Source organism: Antechinus flavipes, chromosome 4 (assembly GCF_016432865.1).
Source record: "Antechinus flavipes isolate AdamAnt ecotype Samford, QLD, Australia chromosome 4, AdamAnt_v2, whole genome shotgun sequence".
Taxonomy (NCBI): Eukaryota; Metazoa; Chordata; class Mammalia; order Dasyuromorphia; family Dasyuridae; genus Antechinus; species Antechinus flavipes.
In genome coordinates this window covers 183,504,055-183,522,780 of record NC_067401.1, presented here as the reverse complement: position 1 = coordinate 183,522,780, position 18,726 = coordinate 183,504,055, and the positions used below count along the sequence as shown (strand labels likewise).

General features: G+C 35.9%; 1 protein-coding gene across 1 annotated transcript; it reads right to left on the bottom strand.

The window, feature by feature from the left end:
* Nucleotides 1–3,674: 3,674 nt before the first annotated feature.
* LOC127561420 (zinc finger and SCAN domain-containing protein 30-like) lies at nt 3,675–14,372 on the bottom strand. Its single transcript, XM_051996666.1, has 3 exons — nt 13,657–14,372; nt 10,497–10,659; nt 3,675–6,053 (listed from the first exon to the last, which is right to left on the bottom strand). The coding sequence occupies exons 1-3, from the start codon at nt 14,062–14,064 to the stop codon at nt 5,137–5,139; spliced, it is 1,488 nt and encodes a 495-aa protein (XP_051852626.1). The 5' UTR covers nt 14,065–14,372; the 3' UTR covers nt 3,675–5,136.
* Nucleotides 14,373–18,726: the final 4,354 nt, after the last annotated feature.

Sequence of the window (18,726 nt, the reverse complement as noted above, 5' to 3'; positions counted from 1 at the left end):
AAAATTACCCATGCGTATGTACTATCAATAAAAAGTTATAATTATTAAAAAAAATGTTATATGATGACATTTCTGATGGATGTGACTTTTTCCTTGACTGAGGCTAGTTGTAATGATCTTGTGATGAAGAGGACTGTGCAAACCGAGTATGGATCACAACATAGCACTCTCACTCTTTTTGTTATTTGCTTGCATTTTGTTTTCTTACTCATTTTCTTTCCTTTTTGATCTGATTTTTCTTGTGCAGCAAGAGAATTGTATAAATGTTTACATATATTGGATTTAACATATATTTTAACATTTATAACATATATAGGATTGCTTGCCACTTAGGGGAGGGGATGGAAGCAAGGAGGGGAAAATTTGGAACACAAGGCTATGCAAGGGTCAGTGTTGAAAAATTATCTGTGCATATGTTTAGAAAATAAAAAATTTTTAATTGAGCTTAAAAAGGGACTCAAAACTTGATTATCATAAAAGACCTAGTTTGTTTTTTTTTTTTAATCTAAGTCATAAGACATATGGTTAATACTTTCAACTAATCAAAAGTTACCTTGATTCAATGATCCAAAACTTATTACAAGGTACATAAAGTCCACTTAAGGTTCTACATCTCATTGTCTTGTAATCTGACTCCTATACTCTGTAATTTCATCAAGCAAATGAATATTTATTTGTTCAAAGTTCTGACCAGTTGTCTTTTGGTTTGTTGTAGTTTGTCTATCTTTTCTAAAATGTGTGTTCAAAACCAAGCTACACTCTAGTTAATTCATCCTTCATTCTTGAAAAGGACCAATTAGATCAGGAGAGTGATGTTTTGACTGGCAAGTATATTGAATTTAAGTGAGGCAGGGGTATGTAAAATCATCAGTTTTATTCGATCCTTCAGTCATCTGAATCCAGTGGCAAGACATAGGTCAGGATGATTGAAGATGGCCCCGAGGGAGTGTGACATCTTGGCCTTTTTAAGCGAAGATCTTTTCTAGGCCTCAGTTTAATAAGTGAATGTCCCTCATTCTAGAAGGTGCTCTCATGAATCATGAGATTCTTTGGGATGCCAGGTAATACTTTTTACTAGGCTAGACATGGGAAATATAATGAGTTTATTCTACTAGGAAAATACATCACTTTCACAGATAAATAGATATGATATATTGACTCTGTACCTGGGATTTCCATCTTGCAAAAATCTACTGGAAAAAACTTTAGTCATTTTACCTTTGTTTTCCAAGAGTAACTAATTTTTGTTATGTTTTCTTTTTAAGTCACGTGGATTATATGAAGTATTTTTTACATTGTTGAATGTATAAGTCTATTTGTTGTACCATGGTGTCCATTAGGAGTATGGAGGCTGGTAGGAGCAATACGTATAGTATATTCTTAGAATACTGATTCCTAGAAATGGACCTAGAACCACACAAAGGAATGTCTCCAATACCCTTATTTCCATAGGATTAAGTTTGTCTGGTAGCCTAGAAACTCATAAAAAAGTTTGTTTTCTTATCTAAAAGTGAAAGCTTGGAGGACAGCATAGGGAGGGAAAAGCATAGATAAGTGTCAAATGTTGCAGAGAAATCAGAAAGGATAAAGACTAGGGAAAAGAATTTTTGGAAAAAACCTTCATTTGATTTTTCCATCTCCTTAGATGAACATCCTTTCTCTTTCCTTTCATAGAACAGATAAAGCTCTCTACATTCAGTCTTCTATATCATGTTATCTCACACATGTTTAAGACTTTAAACTTCTGTCACCATCCCAACATAAATTATCCTTGCTAAGGAAAATGATGATCTTTCTATAGAACAATCCACTGAAGGCACTTCACACTAAGAATAGGAATACAAAGACCCACTTCAAGATAAGATGTAATTTTCTTTTACTCCTTAATTCTAGGAATGTGGAGATTTTAAAGGAAAAGGTATCCTTTCCTGGAATTATATTTGACAAGGTACATTTATTACCTTTCTGCCTTACTTTTGCCTTCCAATTTTCCCTACTTCTAAATTTTATGCATTTTCTCATGATTTAATCAAATTTATATAGTTTAATGGCAGAATTGAAGTCACCCAACTTCAAATCCAGGATTTTCTTTCTGCTCTGTCATTCATTCTTTTATCTTGTGTTCTACATATCAGTATTTGAGGGTTCCTGAGGAAAGTTTAGTCCATTTGATGAGGTGCAAACATTCCTTTAATTTCATTGTGAGCTTTTGGAACTTTCAGCTAAGAAGGATGTGGACGTGCCCATTTACACTTTCTTCATAGACTAAGGGCACTTCCTGAGACTTGGGTATTTATTGATCTAGTCCCAATTCAGTGAGGATGAGGCCTTGGTGATCATAAATTGATTGATACTAGTCAATCTGTAGTAGATCTGAATTGTATATAAGATCTATAAAATTTAAAACAGACTTACATAGATTTCTTTAGATATGTAGAAAGAGTTAATACCGGTTAGGGAATGTGTATATTATTCACAGAATGACCATCCCTGGCCACTACAGACCTAGAGATGATAGTTCATAGAAAGGGGAAACACATGAGTAGTTTTTGAAACTCTAGGTTGAAATACCTCTAGGTGTTTCTGAGGATTATCATGTGGCAAATGACCACACTACAATGCAAAAAACCCCAAACAAACCTGGAAGTTATCTTCTCCTGATTTATCAGATGGTTCAGCTCCAATGGAAAAAAATCTTTTTTTTTTTTTTTTCTGGGGAGTCACCAAACCCATACTACCATAAAGTTAGAAGCTTATATAGTAAGATTCACTGAAAAGACAAGTGAAAGACAAATTTTACTTTTTTTACAGTGTATGTGGGGGAGAGGGGGAGGAATAGAGAGACAGAGATGAGACACAGAGAGAGACAGACAAAGAAAGATGTTATGGGCCAGAACTCTGAATTTGAAACAAGATTCTTACAAGATGCTAACCTTGTAACTCAGAATTGATGAGACAATGGTTATCTAGTTTAGCACGGTGCTTAATAGTTCTCTAGTTCAGTACATGTACTTAGTACTTAATACTACAAAATTCACACCTATGATAATGTAATTTATAAGAGAACATATAAGCTGGGACAAAACCAGCCAGAGTCAGAGCCAGAGCAAACAAGCAGACTGGAGGTGGGAACTCAAGCTCTTGGAGCCAAGAAGAGACAGATTCATTCCACTGCCCACCTTTGTGGTAGCTGGAGACTGAAGCACAAGTCCTCAAACTCAAGAGAGATTCATTCATTCCCATCTCACACCACTGTGGTAGCAGGGCTCTCCTCCTTAGCTTCTCCACTGAAACCAAGATTCTGGAAGGCCTCTAAGAAAGCTAGCCTGGGCCCCAGGCAAAGAAACTAGATTGTGAAGGAGATAATGAAGGATTTGGACTTTTAACACCTGGCTATTCTTGTGGTGATTACTCTGCTGAAAAGAAGGCTGCTCCCAAGACCTCCAGAAAACCTAACAAAGAATCCTACAGAAAAATATAATTTTATCAAATCCAATATGCATTGTTTTCAATTTAGTGTTTTCAAAGCAGTTAGGATCCTTTTACTTAACTAAGTTGAACTGTATGTAGAAACTCAACTTTCAGGTTCCCAAAATTCTCTAGAAGCAAAACCAACCAAAGTAGCATGATTTAAGGGCAGTCTCCCAAAATCAAATCCAAACCACGTAGGCACAAAACTTGAGGTATTTATTGGATCTTAGTTATAAATATTGAAAAAATAATTTTATAAATCAAATTCACATAGATAGTTCTACATTACATTAATGTATTCAGGCTTGGTGGTGTTCATCTTTTGTGTTATTTATCTCCATAAGTGTGAACTCTCTGAGCCAGGGCAAATCATTTGTTGTTTCCTAGATTTCTTTCCTAACTAACTGATCTTAGGCTACATACCAATGCCATTTTGTACCAACGAGAATCAATACTGAAAAGACTCACTCAGAGACCAAGATTGGCCTGAGGCAGGCATTTCATACATTTTACAACTGAAGGAATCCTTTCCTCTTCTTCTTTCTCATCCTTAGCCAGGCTCAAAAGCGAGAATTCCTGGCCCTTAGTTATATTAAAGACATGAACAACTAGGTGGTACAGGGGATAGAGGGCCAGGTCTGAAGCCTCAGACATTTATTAGCTATATGACCCTGGGAAAGTCACTTAATCCTGGTTACCTCCAGTTTCTTTATTATAAAATAAAGTAGAGAAGGAAATGGCAAACCCCAAGTAGAGTCACAAAGAGTAGGAAATAACTGGAAAAGGACTGAACAACAAAAATTAAGATGCTTCCTGCTACCCTGACCAAAGGCATATAGAAACAGCTATATGTTGCTCATGGTTCATAAAAGAGGAGTAAACTAATGAATTTTTGAGAAATGCCTTAAGTTTGGTAATATTTCATGTACCCTTTTGATTAAAGAAGGCAAGAAGTAATAAAGAAGGCCTCAATGACAGGGACTAAAACCATCTCTTGTCACACCCAATTCCCTTGGTAGAGCTTGGATCTCATCTTCACAAGATAAAAGAACACAAGGATATTTTAATGAAGAAATCTAGAAAAAACCTTTTATAGGAAAGCAACTACCTACTCAAGAAAAGTTCCATTTTTCTTTCAAGAGGAAATGCCTATCACTATAGTTCCCACCTTATAACTTCAAAGGAGATCACAAAGAATATCTAGCTAATGGATTCAGTGCCACAGAGGATATTTCCATTCTTTTACAGGAAATATCATTTGGTGCTACAGCCTGAAACACAGTTCTAGTCTATAGATCTGGCCCCATATCACAGTTGTTGCTCTCTTACATTAACACAAAGACAAATCTCTTACATTTCCTATGGGCCAAGATGCAGAACAATGAAATGCTAACTTACCGTAGAAGTATATTAAAAATTTCTTTCTTAGTTGTGACATTTTCCTTGTTCAAGATTCAAGAATATTTCTGTAAATTAGAAATACTTATTATTTTTAACAGACTTGTGCTAAATGCAAAATATAGTATTAATATTTTTTCTTCAACACAAACATGGAACTGCAGGCAAAAAGTTTGTCTTTCAGTTTAGACTCAGCATATAGCTCCTCTGAAATTAACCAAAGTATAATCTGCCACCAAAAATTCCTGTATTCATTACATTTAAAGGCTATTTTCTGGTGTGAATTCTCTGGTGCCGAATAAGGCCTGACCTATGCCTAAAGTTTTTCCTACATTCATTACATTCATAGGGTTTCTCTCCAGTGTGAATTCTCTGATGTTGAGTAAGGGCTGAGTTCTGATTGAAAGCTTTTCCACATTCATTACATTCATAGGGATTTTCTCCTGTGTGTATTCTCTTATGCCTAATAAGCACTGAGATTTGACTGAAAGATTTTCGACATTCATTACATTCATAAGGTTTCTCTCCACTATGAATTCTCTGATGTCTAATAAGCTTTGAACTCTGGCTGAAAGCCTTCCCACATTCTTTACATTTATAAGGCTTCTCTCCAGTGTGAATTCTCCGATGCTGAATAAGATCTGAGCTTCCCCTGAAGGCTTTCCCACATTCATTACATCCATAAGGTTTCTCTCCAGTGTGAATCCTCTGATGTTGAACAAGATGTGAGCTCCACCTGAAGATTTTTCCACATTCATTACATTCATAGTATTTTCTTCCATTGTGAATTCTCTTGTGTTCAAAAAGGGCTGAATTTTCTTTAAAGGTTTGGTCACATATATCACATTTAAGAAGTTTTTCTCTGTCATGTACAACAGCTGAACCTAAATTACAGCTTTTTTCGCATTCTTTCTGCTCAAAATCTGTCTTGACTGGGGGGATAATGCTGTGAGTGATTGTCTCTTGCATGAAATCTTGCTTCTGTAAATCAGAATCATCCAGTCTCTCCTCTGTGGGATTTCTATGATCATTTTCTAAGGTGTCTTCACATTCACAGGGTTTTTCCAAAGCAAGTCCCTGAGTTATATATCCTTGGGGTGTTTCTGATGTTGCCTTTAGTAATTCTATTTCAGATGTTTCCTGTTTATGAGATGACCACTTGTTCTCAGTCTTATTCTGAAAATCTGAAATAATAAACAGATGTTATTTGTTTCTTCTATTGAAGACAAAAATAAATTCTCTGTTTTCAAATAGTATAACATTTTAAAATTAATACATCTTGGAAATAATGAAAAAAGGTGGGAATAAAGGAGATGTACACTTCCAGATCTCAAATTATTATAAGCAACAGTTATCAAAACCATCTTGTATTGGTTTTAAAAAAAAGGTAAATCAACAGAACAGACTAAATAAGGGAAATCAGAAATGAGACTCAATTATCTTATGATGAATAAACCAACAAACAAAATATTTGGGAAAGAATATTTGATAAAATATGCTAGGAAAACAGGAAAGTAAAATAAGAGAAATTATATTTAGATCAACATCTTTTAAATTCTTCCACAGTGGATTCTGAGGGAATAAAACAACATTAATATTAGAGGTCATACCCTAAAGAAAAAATCAGAAGAGAAACAGATTATATCCCTTACCTGGCTACACACAGCAGATATATTCTTAATCAAACAAGGAATAAAAGCAACTATGGAAGATTACATGAAACTGAAAAGTTTTAATACAAACAAAATTAATGCTGTTAGGATAAGAAGGAAGGTAGTGAATGAGAGACTAAAAAAGTTTGTAATCAAATTTCTCTGGTGAGCATCAGGTATCCAAGATATATAAATCATACATATTTACACATTACACACATATACACACAGATATCACTAAATATCATTAACAAAAAGATATATCAAAGCATGTAAACAAATAGCTCTCAAAAGAATTATGAAGTGTTATTGTATGAAATAATGCTTCAAATCATTAATAATAAGAGAACTAATTACAAATCATATCAACCTTAAAGTTTCAGTAAGCTGGAAAAGAGACAAAAATCAATGCTACCAGGGTTGTAGGGAGACAGACAATCTTCAAAGCAACCTCTGCATATATGGAAATCACTGAAAAGAGCTCTCCATTCCAAACATCAAAATTGCTTACATCATTAGTCAGAGGACCGTTCTACTCTGATTCATCTCTGTTGTACAGCTCAAATGAGCAGTAAGAAAGGCCCAGTGTCTTTATATATAAGAAGTCTTAAGTTACTCTGCATCACATTTGTTGGCTGCTATTTAGATGGCAAAAGGACCATGGAACTAGAATGGTAAAGCAGTGTAGGTAATAAATATAGCATGTACCCAGACAAAGGGAAAGAAGATGTTAACAAAGAATTATTGAATCCCTGAGCTAAGAAAGATATCAAGAGACTTGATTCAGCCTTTTGTCTTCAAGTAAATGAATACTGATAGCATTTTGAAGACATTTTTCAAAAATGATGTTCGAGTTGTCCATAAGTTGAAAGTCCAAAAATAGCCTCCTTTAAAGATATGAAAGATACTTCTGATCCAACTGAAAATTTTCCTACATCCTTTAGCATCCTCAAAGAGGGGAAAAGTAGACTAGTAATTTTCCTCCTATATTTTAATATACTGTCATGCTTTACCTATCCTTCTGTATTCTAAATCAATTCCTTTGGACTCTTCTCACAGATTTATTTTCTTTTTCCTTGATAATTTCAGTTACTCTTTTCTGAGCTTTACTCTAGTTTCTCCATAGCTTTGTAAAATTTGTGAATCAAGACCAGATCCAATGCTCCTTATTAATTCTTAGCTGACTGAGCTAAGTGGGGAATTAATTACAAATTTATCTTGTCTTCCTGCTTTTAATATGTTTCAGTATCAGAATGGTTTTTTTCCCTTAGTAGTGCTACACTGCTAACTTATTGAACTTGTGGTCAACTATGACCTATACTCCTCCATTCCCACTCCACAGGATTTTTAATTTGTGCCTAGATAGTCTTTTCTCCCTCAAGTATGTATTTTATTAGGTATTTCTCTCTCTAGATGTAAAATCTCATTCTTATTGAATTTCTTTTTTTTTTCAAATCATTTTTCAAATTTTTCAAAATCATTTTAAAATCCATCCCAGTTTTCTGAAGTATGAAGAGCCCCACGTTTATTATCATCTGGAGGTAAGCTGAACAGACTTTTTGATTCCTCAACATTAGAGAATATAATTAGATAAAATTTTATGTATGTGTGTGTGTGTGTGTATATATATATATATATATATCTGTGTGTGTGTGTGTGTGTGTGTGTATATACATATATACATATATATAATTACAGAATATAATGTATACATAAACAGGAATGTTGTGTGGGGTTTCCCAGCTATATATCCATTCAGCAGTACTCAAGATATTACTTATCATTGTTCCCTTGTCTATGCTCTACATCATAACAGTGAATTAAATTGATGTGATATAAATTGCTCCTCCCAAAACAAGGTCATCTCATCATAAAACTTTTCTACATCTCCTTGATTATTTATGACTAATCCTCTTCCTCTATTCTAAGACCTCAATCAGAGCTCACTTAGGAAGTCATACACTGGAACTAGTTATGTTGGTGTTTTATTCCCCTACTATTCTTACACGTCTCATCCAAAGCCTGATGTTCACTATTAGTAAGCACTTAATAAATGTCTGTTATTAGTGCAGTTGCAAGTTTATGTATGATTTGTTCTTAATACCTTTGTATGTCTCATTGTTAAAATTCAGGAATTTCCTGAATTTTCCTCTTTTTATCCATGACATTTCAAAAAATAATGGTTAGAAATCTGGCAGAATTTGTCAGTATCCTCAAGTTTATGTCAGTACTTCCTGTTGATATAAATATATCCAGTGTTTCTAAATACTCTTTATTTCTCTTCCCATTTTAGTTCTACTATTAATTTTTCAGTTCAGCTAATTAAAACACTGTAATACTAATGATGGCAAGGCAATTCACATATAAGCTATACAGCACTGCACATCTAATCCTAATCCTAGGTTTACTGAAAATATAAATTGTTAGTCCCATGGAAGATAGATAAAGAAAATGTAAAATGACCATCAAAAATTCCTCTCTAATATTGAAAAGCAAGAGGCTAGTGATAGTACATTGGCAGTATCATATTAAAAATGTTATTATTTTAGTTTGAGTTTTCATCCTTTATTCTCTCTGGGACATTTTTGTGAATTGTCCATGTATGAAAAGAATCTTAATAATACTTATCACTGACACTTCTATAGTATTTTAAGATTTGCAAAGCATTTTACATATATCATTTCATTTGATCCAACAACTGTATAAGATTTCTTGCAGATCTTATTATCTACATGTTACAGATCATCAAATTCTAGCTCAGAAAGATGAAGTGATATAGTCAGAGCCAATAAGTATTGGGGGAGGATTTAAATTCAGTTGTTGTTTTTTTTTTTATTCCTGAGTATGACGTTTTCTTTACTATATTCTGCTGTCTCATGCTATTATTATCTGCCCCATTATCATCAAACTCCCTTCCCTATATTTTCCTCTCTAAAAAGAAAAATCTCTTTTGATGAATATATTCAGTAGAAACTATTACCCTTTTAATCCTATACGGGAGTCAAGTTGCCTAATTTTTCAGGAAAAGCTTTTAAAGTACTCATTAGTTCTTAAATTCTTTTGGATTTTATTTTTATTGTCTACTTATGCCCTTAGTACAATCTGCTTTTTTGAAGCCAATTTGATCTTCTCTTTAGAATTTTGTAGGACCTTGTATTTAACCATTTAACAAGCATTTCCCTCCAAGTTTTCCACCTAAAGGTAGGTGGAATCTACCTTTATGAATCCTCAATTAATCCTCCCTAACAGCAAGAATTAAATCAGTATTATTCTTCTGCACTAACATAGTGTCCCCAACACAATTCCAAAATCCACTTGATATTTGCTTAAGAAACAATCCATTGGTTCATACTTTTACCAGTTCCTATTACTATCAGATTCTGGTCTGAAGCTACTTACCAAAAACAGTTTTTATCTATCTTTTTTTACCTGATCTGAAGGACTAATGGGTCATAGATACATTTTCTTATTTTTGTTTTTTATTCTCTTTTCCTTTAACCTAAATAAGTTGTTAGTCTCCTTCTGATCCCTGAAGTTATGGCATTATATATTTATTCCAGATATGTAAATCTGGCCTTTTTTCTTTCTGTTTAACTCTAAATGCTACTATTCCTAAAAGAGAAGACAGGAAGCAAATAGGCAGAAACAAATGGGGTAAAAGAAGAGATGCATGAGGTTATGAACAGAGTACATGTCAATAAATCTTGGTTAGAAAATGGGGATGCATTTTATCCCATTGCTCCCAATACAAATCTCTGGTACTCCAGTTTAGCCTATGTCTGAGCACTGCTAGCGAAAACATCTTTCTAAGATTTAGGAAGGATGCTATCAGGTAGAGAATAAGATAATAAGACAATAACAGAAGAGAGAAGTAAAAAAAGCTTCTGGACAGAAAAGAAGAAAACCTCTGACACTCTAATGCTTCTATTAATTTTCCTTTGCTTTGTTCTTCCCAGATAGAATGCCATTCCTTACCATTTTGTAGAGGATAAGATTCCTTAGATTCACACTTGAGCTGGGTTTCAATGGGCTGCATAGTCAGTGATTCCTTTGATGTTTCAGGAGGTGTCATCTCCTTCCAGACCACTTCTGGCCCATTTTCATAGTTCTGAATCTGAAAACAATGGTTTCCAGTTTGGTTTTAGTTGGATTAATTATGAGAAATGAAGTTAAGCTTTCTTAGAGTACAGTGAACAAATTATCCCAAGGCCAAAGAACAGATGAAAGCGACAAGAGCATCTTTTGTATTTTTTTTAGGCAGTTTCTTTCTTTCTTTCTTTCTTTCTTTTTTTTTTTTAATTTTAATAGCCTTTTATTTACAGGTAATATGTATGGGTAACTTTACAGCATTGACAATTGCCAAAACGCTTGTTCCAATTTTTCCCCTCTTTCCCCCCACTCCCTCCCCCAGATGGCAGGATGACCAGTAGATGTTAAATATATTAAAATATAAATTAGATACACAATAAGTATACATGACCAAATCATTATTTTGCTGTACAAAAAGAATTGGACTCTGAAATATTGTACAATTAGCCTGTGAAGGAATTCAAAAATGCAGGTGTGCAAAAATATAGGGATTGAGAATTCAATGTAACGGTTCTTAGTCATCTCCCAGAATTCTTTCGCTGGTTGTAGCTGGTTCAGTTGATTACTGCTTCATTGGAACTGATTTGGTTCATCTCATTGCTGAGGATGGCCAGGTCAATCAGAATTGGTTATCATATAGTATTGTTATTGAAGTATATAATGATCCCCTGGCCCTGCTCGTTTCACTCAGCATCAGTTCGTATAAGTCTCTCCAGGCCTTTCTGAAATCCTCCTGTTGGTTATTTCTTACCAAAAAATAATATTCCCTATTATTGCTCTGTAAGGAATGACCAGCAGGATGAATACAGAGAGGCTTGGAGAGACCTACATGGACTGATGCTAAGTGAGATGAGCAGAACCAGGAGATCATTATACACTTCGACAACGATATTGTATGAGGATGTATTCTGATGGAAGTGGATTTCTCTGACAAAGAGACTTAACTGAGTTTCATTGGAGAAATGATGGACAGAAACAGCTACACCCAAAGAAGGAATACTGGGAAATGAATGTGAACTATTTGCATTTTTGATTTTCTTCCCGAGTTATTTTTACCTTCTGAATCCAATTCTCCCTGTGCAACAAGAGAACTGTTCGGTTCTGCAATTATGTATTGTATCTAGGATATACTGCAACATATTTAACATATATAGGACTGCTTGCCATCCTGGGGGGGGGGGGAGGAGGGAGGGAGGGGAAAAAAAACGAAACATAAGTGATTGCAAGGGATAATGTCGTGTAAAAATTATCCTGGCATGGATTCTGTCAATACAAAGTTATTATTAAATAAAATAAAATTAAAAAAAATAATATTCCATAATATTCATATACCACAATTTATTCAGCCATTCTCTAATTGATGGGCATCCATTCAGTTTCCAGTTTCTGGCCACTACAAAGAGGGCTGCCACAAACATTCTTGCACATACAGGTCCCTTTCCTTTCTTTAAGATCTCTTTGGACTATAAGCCCAGTAGTAACACTGCTGGATCAAAGGGTATACACAGTTTGATAACTTTTTGAGCATAGGTCCAAATTGCTCTCCAGAATGGCTGGATGTATTCACAATTCCACCAACAATGTATTAGTGTCCCTGTTTTCCCACATCCCCTCCAACATTCTGCATTATCTTTCCCTGTCATTCTAGCCAGTCTGATAGGTATGTAGTGGATCTCAGTATTGTCTTAATTTGCATTTCTCTGATTAATAATGACTTGGAGCATCTTTTCATATGCCTAGAAATAGTTTCAATTTCTTCGTCTGAGAATTGTCTGTTCATATCCTTTGACCATTTATCAATTGGAGAATGGCTTGATTTCTTATAAATTAGAGCCAATTCTCTATATATTTTGGAAACGAGTCCTTTATCAGAACCTTTGACTGTAAAAATATTTTCCCAGTTTATTGCTTCCCTTCCAATATTGTCTGCACTAGTTTTGTTTGTACAAAAACTTTTCAGTTTGGTATAATCAAAATTTTCTATTTTGTGATCAGTAATGATCTCTAGTTCTTATTTGGTCATAAATTCCTTCCTCTTCCACAGATCTGAGAGGTAAACTATGCTGTGTTCCTCTAATTTATTTATAATCTCATTCTTTATGCCTAAATCATGAACCCATTTTGACCTTATCTTGGTGTGAGGTGTTAAGTGTGGATGGATGCCTAGTTTCTGCCATATTAGTTTCCAATTTTCACAGCAGTTTTTGTCAAACAGTAAGTTCTTATCCCAAAAGCTGGAGTCTCTGGGTTTGTCAAACACTAGACTGCTATAGTTATTGACTGTTTTGTCCTTTGAACCTAACCTATTCCACTGATCAACTAATCTATTCCTTAGCCAATACCAAATGATTTTGGTAACTGCTGCTCTATAAGAGCATCTTTTGTATTAAGGATGATAGGAAGATGGGATAAAAGAAAAACAAGAGAGAAAACTGACAGAGGGAGTAATGACTCTATGTCTTTGGTTGTTTCATTCATATCTAACTCTGTGACCCCCTGTGAGCTTTTCTTGGCAAAGGTACTAGAATGGTTTGTGATTTCCTTCTCCAGCTCATTTTACAGATAAGGAAAAACAAGGTTTAAGGGACATACCCAAGATCACACAGTAGGTATGTGATTGTCACATCTGAACTCAGGTCCTCCTGATTTCAGGACAAGAACTCTATTTATTCACTGCATCACCTAGCTGCCCCAAATATGCCTAGGCTTAAAATGCATAGCTTTCTCCCCATTGCCATGAATATATCCTCTTGCTCTGATTCAGGGTTCCATGGCCTTGCTTTCTTATCTTTCTTTTTCTTCTTTAAAAAAATTATACTTTTGTTTCTTATACCACTCAATCTCCAATAATTACTCCCTCCCTTCCTTCCTCTTCAATAGTAAACAAAGGAAAACAAGTTAATTGATGGACAAAGCAAATTTGTCTGACAACATAAGTAACCTTTTGTGGCCATAGTGTCCCATCTTTCTTCCAAAAAGAGTGTTTCATTTTCTACTCTTTTGTGTCCTAATTTCTCACAATAGATCATACCAATTTCCTTCCTACCTGCAGGACTGGCTCATCAAGTTCTTTCTCCAAGTCCTCTAACATGGTCACTGCTTCTTCTCCACTCCTTGGTTGATGCTCCTGCACCCAAGTCCGGAGTTCCTCAGGAAGGATGGTCAGGAACTGTTCTAGAACCAATAGCTCTAAGATTTGTTCCTTTGTGTGCATCTCTGGCCTCAGCCACTGATGGCAGAGTTCTCGGAGTCTACATAGAGCCTCACGTGGCCCAGGGCTAAGGTGGTAGGCAAACTGCCTAAAACGCTGACGGAAGATCTCCTGATAGGAAGGATTATTTCCTTGTAAACAGGATCGCTGTTTCCAAGCATGGTCCTCTGGATCTTCTACCTTCACTATCAAAAGTCTCTCTTCTTCTTGCAGAGGAAGAGTCCTGCTATATTTTGCTGACATCCCGTGTCATAATAGGGCAGAAGCCTCACTTCAGCTGAATTCTAGGTGTTGGGAAGATAATATCTCCAAGGGTCTCTCTAAGGTATAAGAAATGACCATTAGTGCTCAGAAAAGTGAGCAGCTAAATCAGAAAATGTTATTATAACACTTTTCCACATCTAGCTAGGATTCTTGCAAGGTTTTCTTTGACAGATCAGCAGGAACTCCAACCTCCAAAAGGCAGACACACATAATATCTATATTTTACCATGATTTTACTCTATAGGCAAACAAGTGTGTTGCTTCTAGACAATCTTACAGTCCTCCGCACTTCCTATGTACCCATTTCCTTCCCATTATAAATAAATATCTCTTTCATGAATAAGTAAAGTAATAATTTATTCTCGAAATCTGTCAAACTGAGTGACTTGGCCTTCAAATAGACTACTTAAGACATACAATCAATTCTGCCCAAATACCAGAGCTATAATTTGTATTGATCCCACTGGTCCTCACTACTATGCATGAAAAAGGAAAGAACAGACAACACATAGATCTCACAAGTAAGAAACTTGATGCCATAAGGATTAAATGACTTGGACCTATGATTTTATTAATACCAATAACTACCAGGAAAGGGATCTCCATCTATCAGTGAAGGATAGCACCTTCTCTGCAGGTCTTAGAAAGTTGCCTAGAGCAACAAGAAATTGTTACTTGTTCAGGTGACAAAACCAGTACATGTCAAGTGACTTGAAGCCTAATATTCCTAGCTTCCACTATGCTAAAATGCCTCTCATGCTCAAACCAAAACATGCTCCAAACATAATTTATCCTTCCCCCAAGTCAATTCCTTTTTCTACTGTCTGTCTCTTATAATTCATCTAGTTCCATACCATTCTCCATTCCTGTATGTCTTTCCTTTAAGACCCTTATTTCACTTACTAAGTCCTATTGATTCAGGATATCATTTTTATCTGCTCTACCTTTAGATTCCTGCTCCCACATCTTAATGACCTGATATGCTGATCTAGTTAACCAGATTTTTTCCTAGGTTTCGGGGAAAGGAACTATTAAACACATTTATCATAAAGGTTAGATCATACTGTGTAAAGAGCAGGAACTTTGGAGAAATATACTTAAGGCTCAGTTTAATTGATTTAAACTCAGTGGAATTGATAAGATAATGGTTACCTAGTTTAGCATGTGAATGCTCTAGTTCAGTATGATTGCCCTAGCGATATAATGATTGGTTTATATTCAGTATACTGTAATGATGAAATTGTAATAGAGCATATAAACTGGGACAAATTCAGCCAGAGACAGACTCAGAGAAGAAAGAGAACTGGAGGCTGGAGTTCAAGCTCTCCAATTCGAAGAGAGACATTCCATCTTCAACAGTCTCATGGTAGCTCTCCTGCTTCCCTCACTGAGACCAAGGCCCATCTGAAGGGCCTCCAGAAAGCTAGCTTGGCCCCAGGCAAGGAGACAGACTGTGAAGGAGAAAATAAAGACATTTGGACTTTATCCCTGGCTATTCTCGTAGTACTTACTTTGCTAAAATGAAGGCTGGTCCCAAGACCTCCAGAAAGCTTACCAGAACATTACAATACTGGATGTCCCACAGACAAAACACATTGAAAACGGTTATTATTTTTCTCCTCAAATTGTCTCCTCTCCCTTACTTCCTTATGACTCTCTTGAATACACCACTGTCCTCCCAGTTATCCAGGCTCACCTTATCAGGTGTTCTCCTTGTCTCCTTATTATCTATCACCTCCCAAACTCAATTTAAGTATTGTTGATTTTGTCTGTGTAATATCTCTCATATATGCTCTGTTCTCTTATGTGAAACTGTCACCATTCTAGTGATGAGATTAGGGTAGCAATTCCTAGTTTGAAATACACATGTGACAATTTCACAAGGCTTTCTTTTAGCCAAAAGGTACATTTATTTAGGAGAAGAAGTTACAGACAAAACGAAGAGGCAAAATTTGCACCAGGAGTGGTAAACATTTCAATATGGTAAAATAATGGTAAAAATATTTCAATATACTTGGAAGAACAAAAGGGTTACCAAGGAAAGGGGTTTGGGAAAAGCCATTAAAGAAATATGCCATGAAATATAAGTATATCATTAACTGGCTAAATCTATAGAAGAGTTTAACAGATTAATCAGAGTTAGCTCTAATAAGGGAAAAAACCACCATTAAAGGGAATATGTTAAGGAGGGAAAGCATCTTTTAGGGAACTTAGATCCTGAAAAGGACTTAAGATCTTTATCATAAGCACAACTTTGGCAAAGGAAGTATAACCTTGGGGGTTTCTCAGGGGAGAAAAGAAAATAAAGGCAGGAACAAAGATGTATATTGAGATGCTGAGACTGCCTAGAAGAGTAACACAGGCAATTTAGGAAAGCCTGGATACCCATCATAGATATCTTAAAGATGCTAATCAAGGCAGCTAATTTGGAAACATCATCTTTGCTTTAACTATGGTCAGGGAAACTATGGTTTCCAAAACGAGTGTTTTAGGATTTCCTGAAAAAAAAAAAAAAGGGAAGAGAATAAGTTAATTTCAAGCTTCACATCATTCCCCATTCTTTGATTTGCTAGAGAAATCTTTCAAAAAGTGAGGGGGGGGAGGGCCATACCTAAACAGAAAGAGGTTTAGGAAATAATGCTGAAATGTTAAAAGATGAAATCAAAAGACACTTATTAAATAGAGTTCAGAAGCTGGGAGTGATATACAGTGGTCAGTGGGGAGAAGCCAAAATTTGTTGACATTATAGGGGTACAAAGTTGGCTATCAGGGTACAATTATAGGGATCAGCATTTTGTTCCTTATGGGAGATCCATTCAGACACTGGGTAGTATTTTGCTAGAGTATATACACCCTAATAGTTTCCCTCAAAACCAATGGGACCCAAAGTCCTTTGGGGCATGTGACAATGGTCTCATTCTCTGAAACTACTTCCTGCTGGTAATGAACTACCCTCCTCCCTCCTTCTCCCTCACCCCCATCTCTCCTACTAGATGCTCGATTAGATGAGTTCATCATTCTCACAGTGCTTATTTTGGGGCTCTCAGATGCCTTGGGGTTACTCTTGGCTTCAGGCCTTCCATGGTGCCCAGAATGGGGAACATAAACAGCCTCTAATGCCACAGAAATCACTGGTGGTCACCCAAGCAGCCTGAAATCCTAAGAGAGTTTTCCTTTTAAAGAATTAAAGCTCAGAGATGACAGCTTTCTCCTGCCAAGTCATGTCCCCAAAGATCAGCAGAGGGTACTGATGTGATCTATGGTGTGGGGTTTGTCACCAACTGATGGCAGGCACCCAAAACTGGGGTAAGGTTATGTAAAGAATTCACAATGGCCATTCTCTTTGGCAAAAGGTAGATTTATTTCAAGGAGTAGGTTACAGACAAAATGAAGAGATACAACAGATACCAGGAATGGTAAATATGAAACAGAATGAGAGAACATATAAAAGACAAGTTCCTCAGTGGAACTCACAATTACCCAATAAAAAGGAAAACACCATGGGGTATGCCCTTAGCTACCGGGTTAAATCCTGAAAGGAATCTTAATACCCTAAAAGAATTAGTTAGCTGTAAGGAGAAAGAGAGGTTGGGAAGCATATTGGAGTTAGGGGAGATACCACATGGCATAGGAAGAGAGGTAAGGAGAAAGACAACACAAGGCAGAATGCTTTGAAGGGTTGAACTAAAGGAAGGTACCAGCAGAGCCATGGATCATAAGTTGTTTTATAGGAAAAATTTAGCCTCGGGGTCTTGACATAACTTGAATTTCTGACTGGATTACCTTTAGAGAGTAGGACCAAGGAATTAAACTGATCTTTATTATCAGAGCTTTCTATGAGATTTTTATCAATTCCTCTGCTAATTATATCTAACATAGAAGAACTTTAGAAGGACTTTAGAAGCCCCCTCCCTTTCCCCTACCCTACCTGGGATGGGACTCTTTTCCTCCCCATCTCATCCCCTTCGTTCATTATTGCTTTGTATGTAAGCTTCCTAGACCTTCCACTTTTTTAAACTAGTTTTTTGTAGAGAATAAGGAGCATTGATTTTTATTTTGGAGTCCTGGGCCAAATAAACTTAAGAAACAATTAACCTTTTAATTTTTCATTGGCCACATTCTGATTGTTAATGAGCCTTTAGGCTTAGAGAATACCCATATGAATTTGTCACATATGTATTTCGAACTAGTAAATGCTACCCTGATCTCATTACTATTATAAGCCTTCATTATTTTACACTTCTGCAATAGCCTACTGTTTGATCTCCCTGCAGTAACTCTCTCCTCTCTCTAGTCTAATCCTTACTCAGTTGGCATACTGATTTAAAATCCAAGTCTGACCTTGTCACTTCAGTGGTTTCCTATCACCTCCAGGATCAAATATAAAATCCTCTGGTTGGTCTTTCAAGCCACTTATAATTGGCCCACTAGCCCTTACCTTTCCAACATTCTTATACCTTACAAACATCTCTCTTACCTCTCAGGTTTAATTTTTCGAGCCAGTGACATTCTATCACAAGGCAATCTCTCTTCCATGCCTGGAATACTTGGAATACTCTCCCTTATCATTCTTGACTCCTGGTTCAAGTCCCAGCCATAATCTCAAATTACATTGGAGAAAGCATTGAGTCAGGAGTCAGA

Excerpts from the sequence above, each read along its gene's own strand:
- LOC127561420 (XM_051996666.1), bottom strand. The coding sequence starts at position 14,064 with ATGTCAGCAAAATATAGCAGGACTCTTCCTCTGCAAGAAGAAGAGAGA. Across the intron at positions 10,660-13,656 it reads TTGATGAGCCAGTCCTGCAG|CAAACTGGAAACCATTGTTT; the intron begins GTAGGAAGGAAA and ends TCCAACTAAAAC. Across the intron at positions 6,054-10,496 it reads ATCTTATCCTCTACAAAATG|ATTTTCAGAATAAGACTGAG; the intron begins GTAAGGAATGGC and ends TTATTATTTCAG.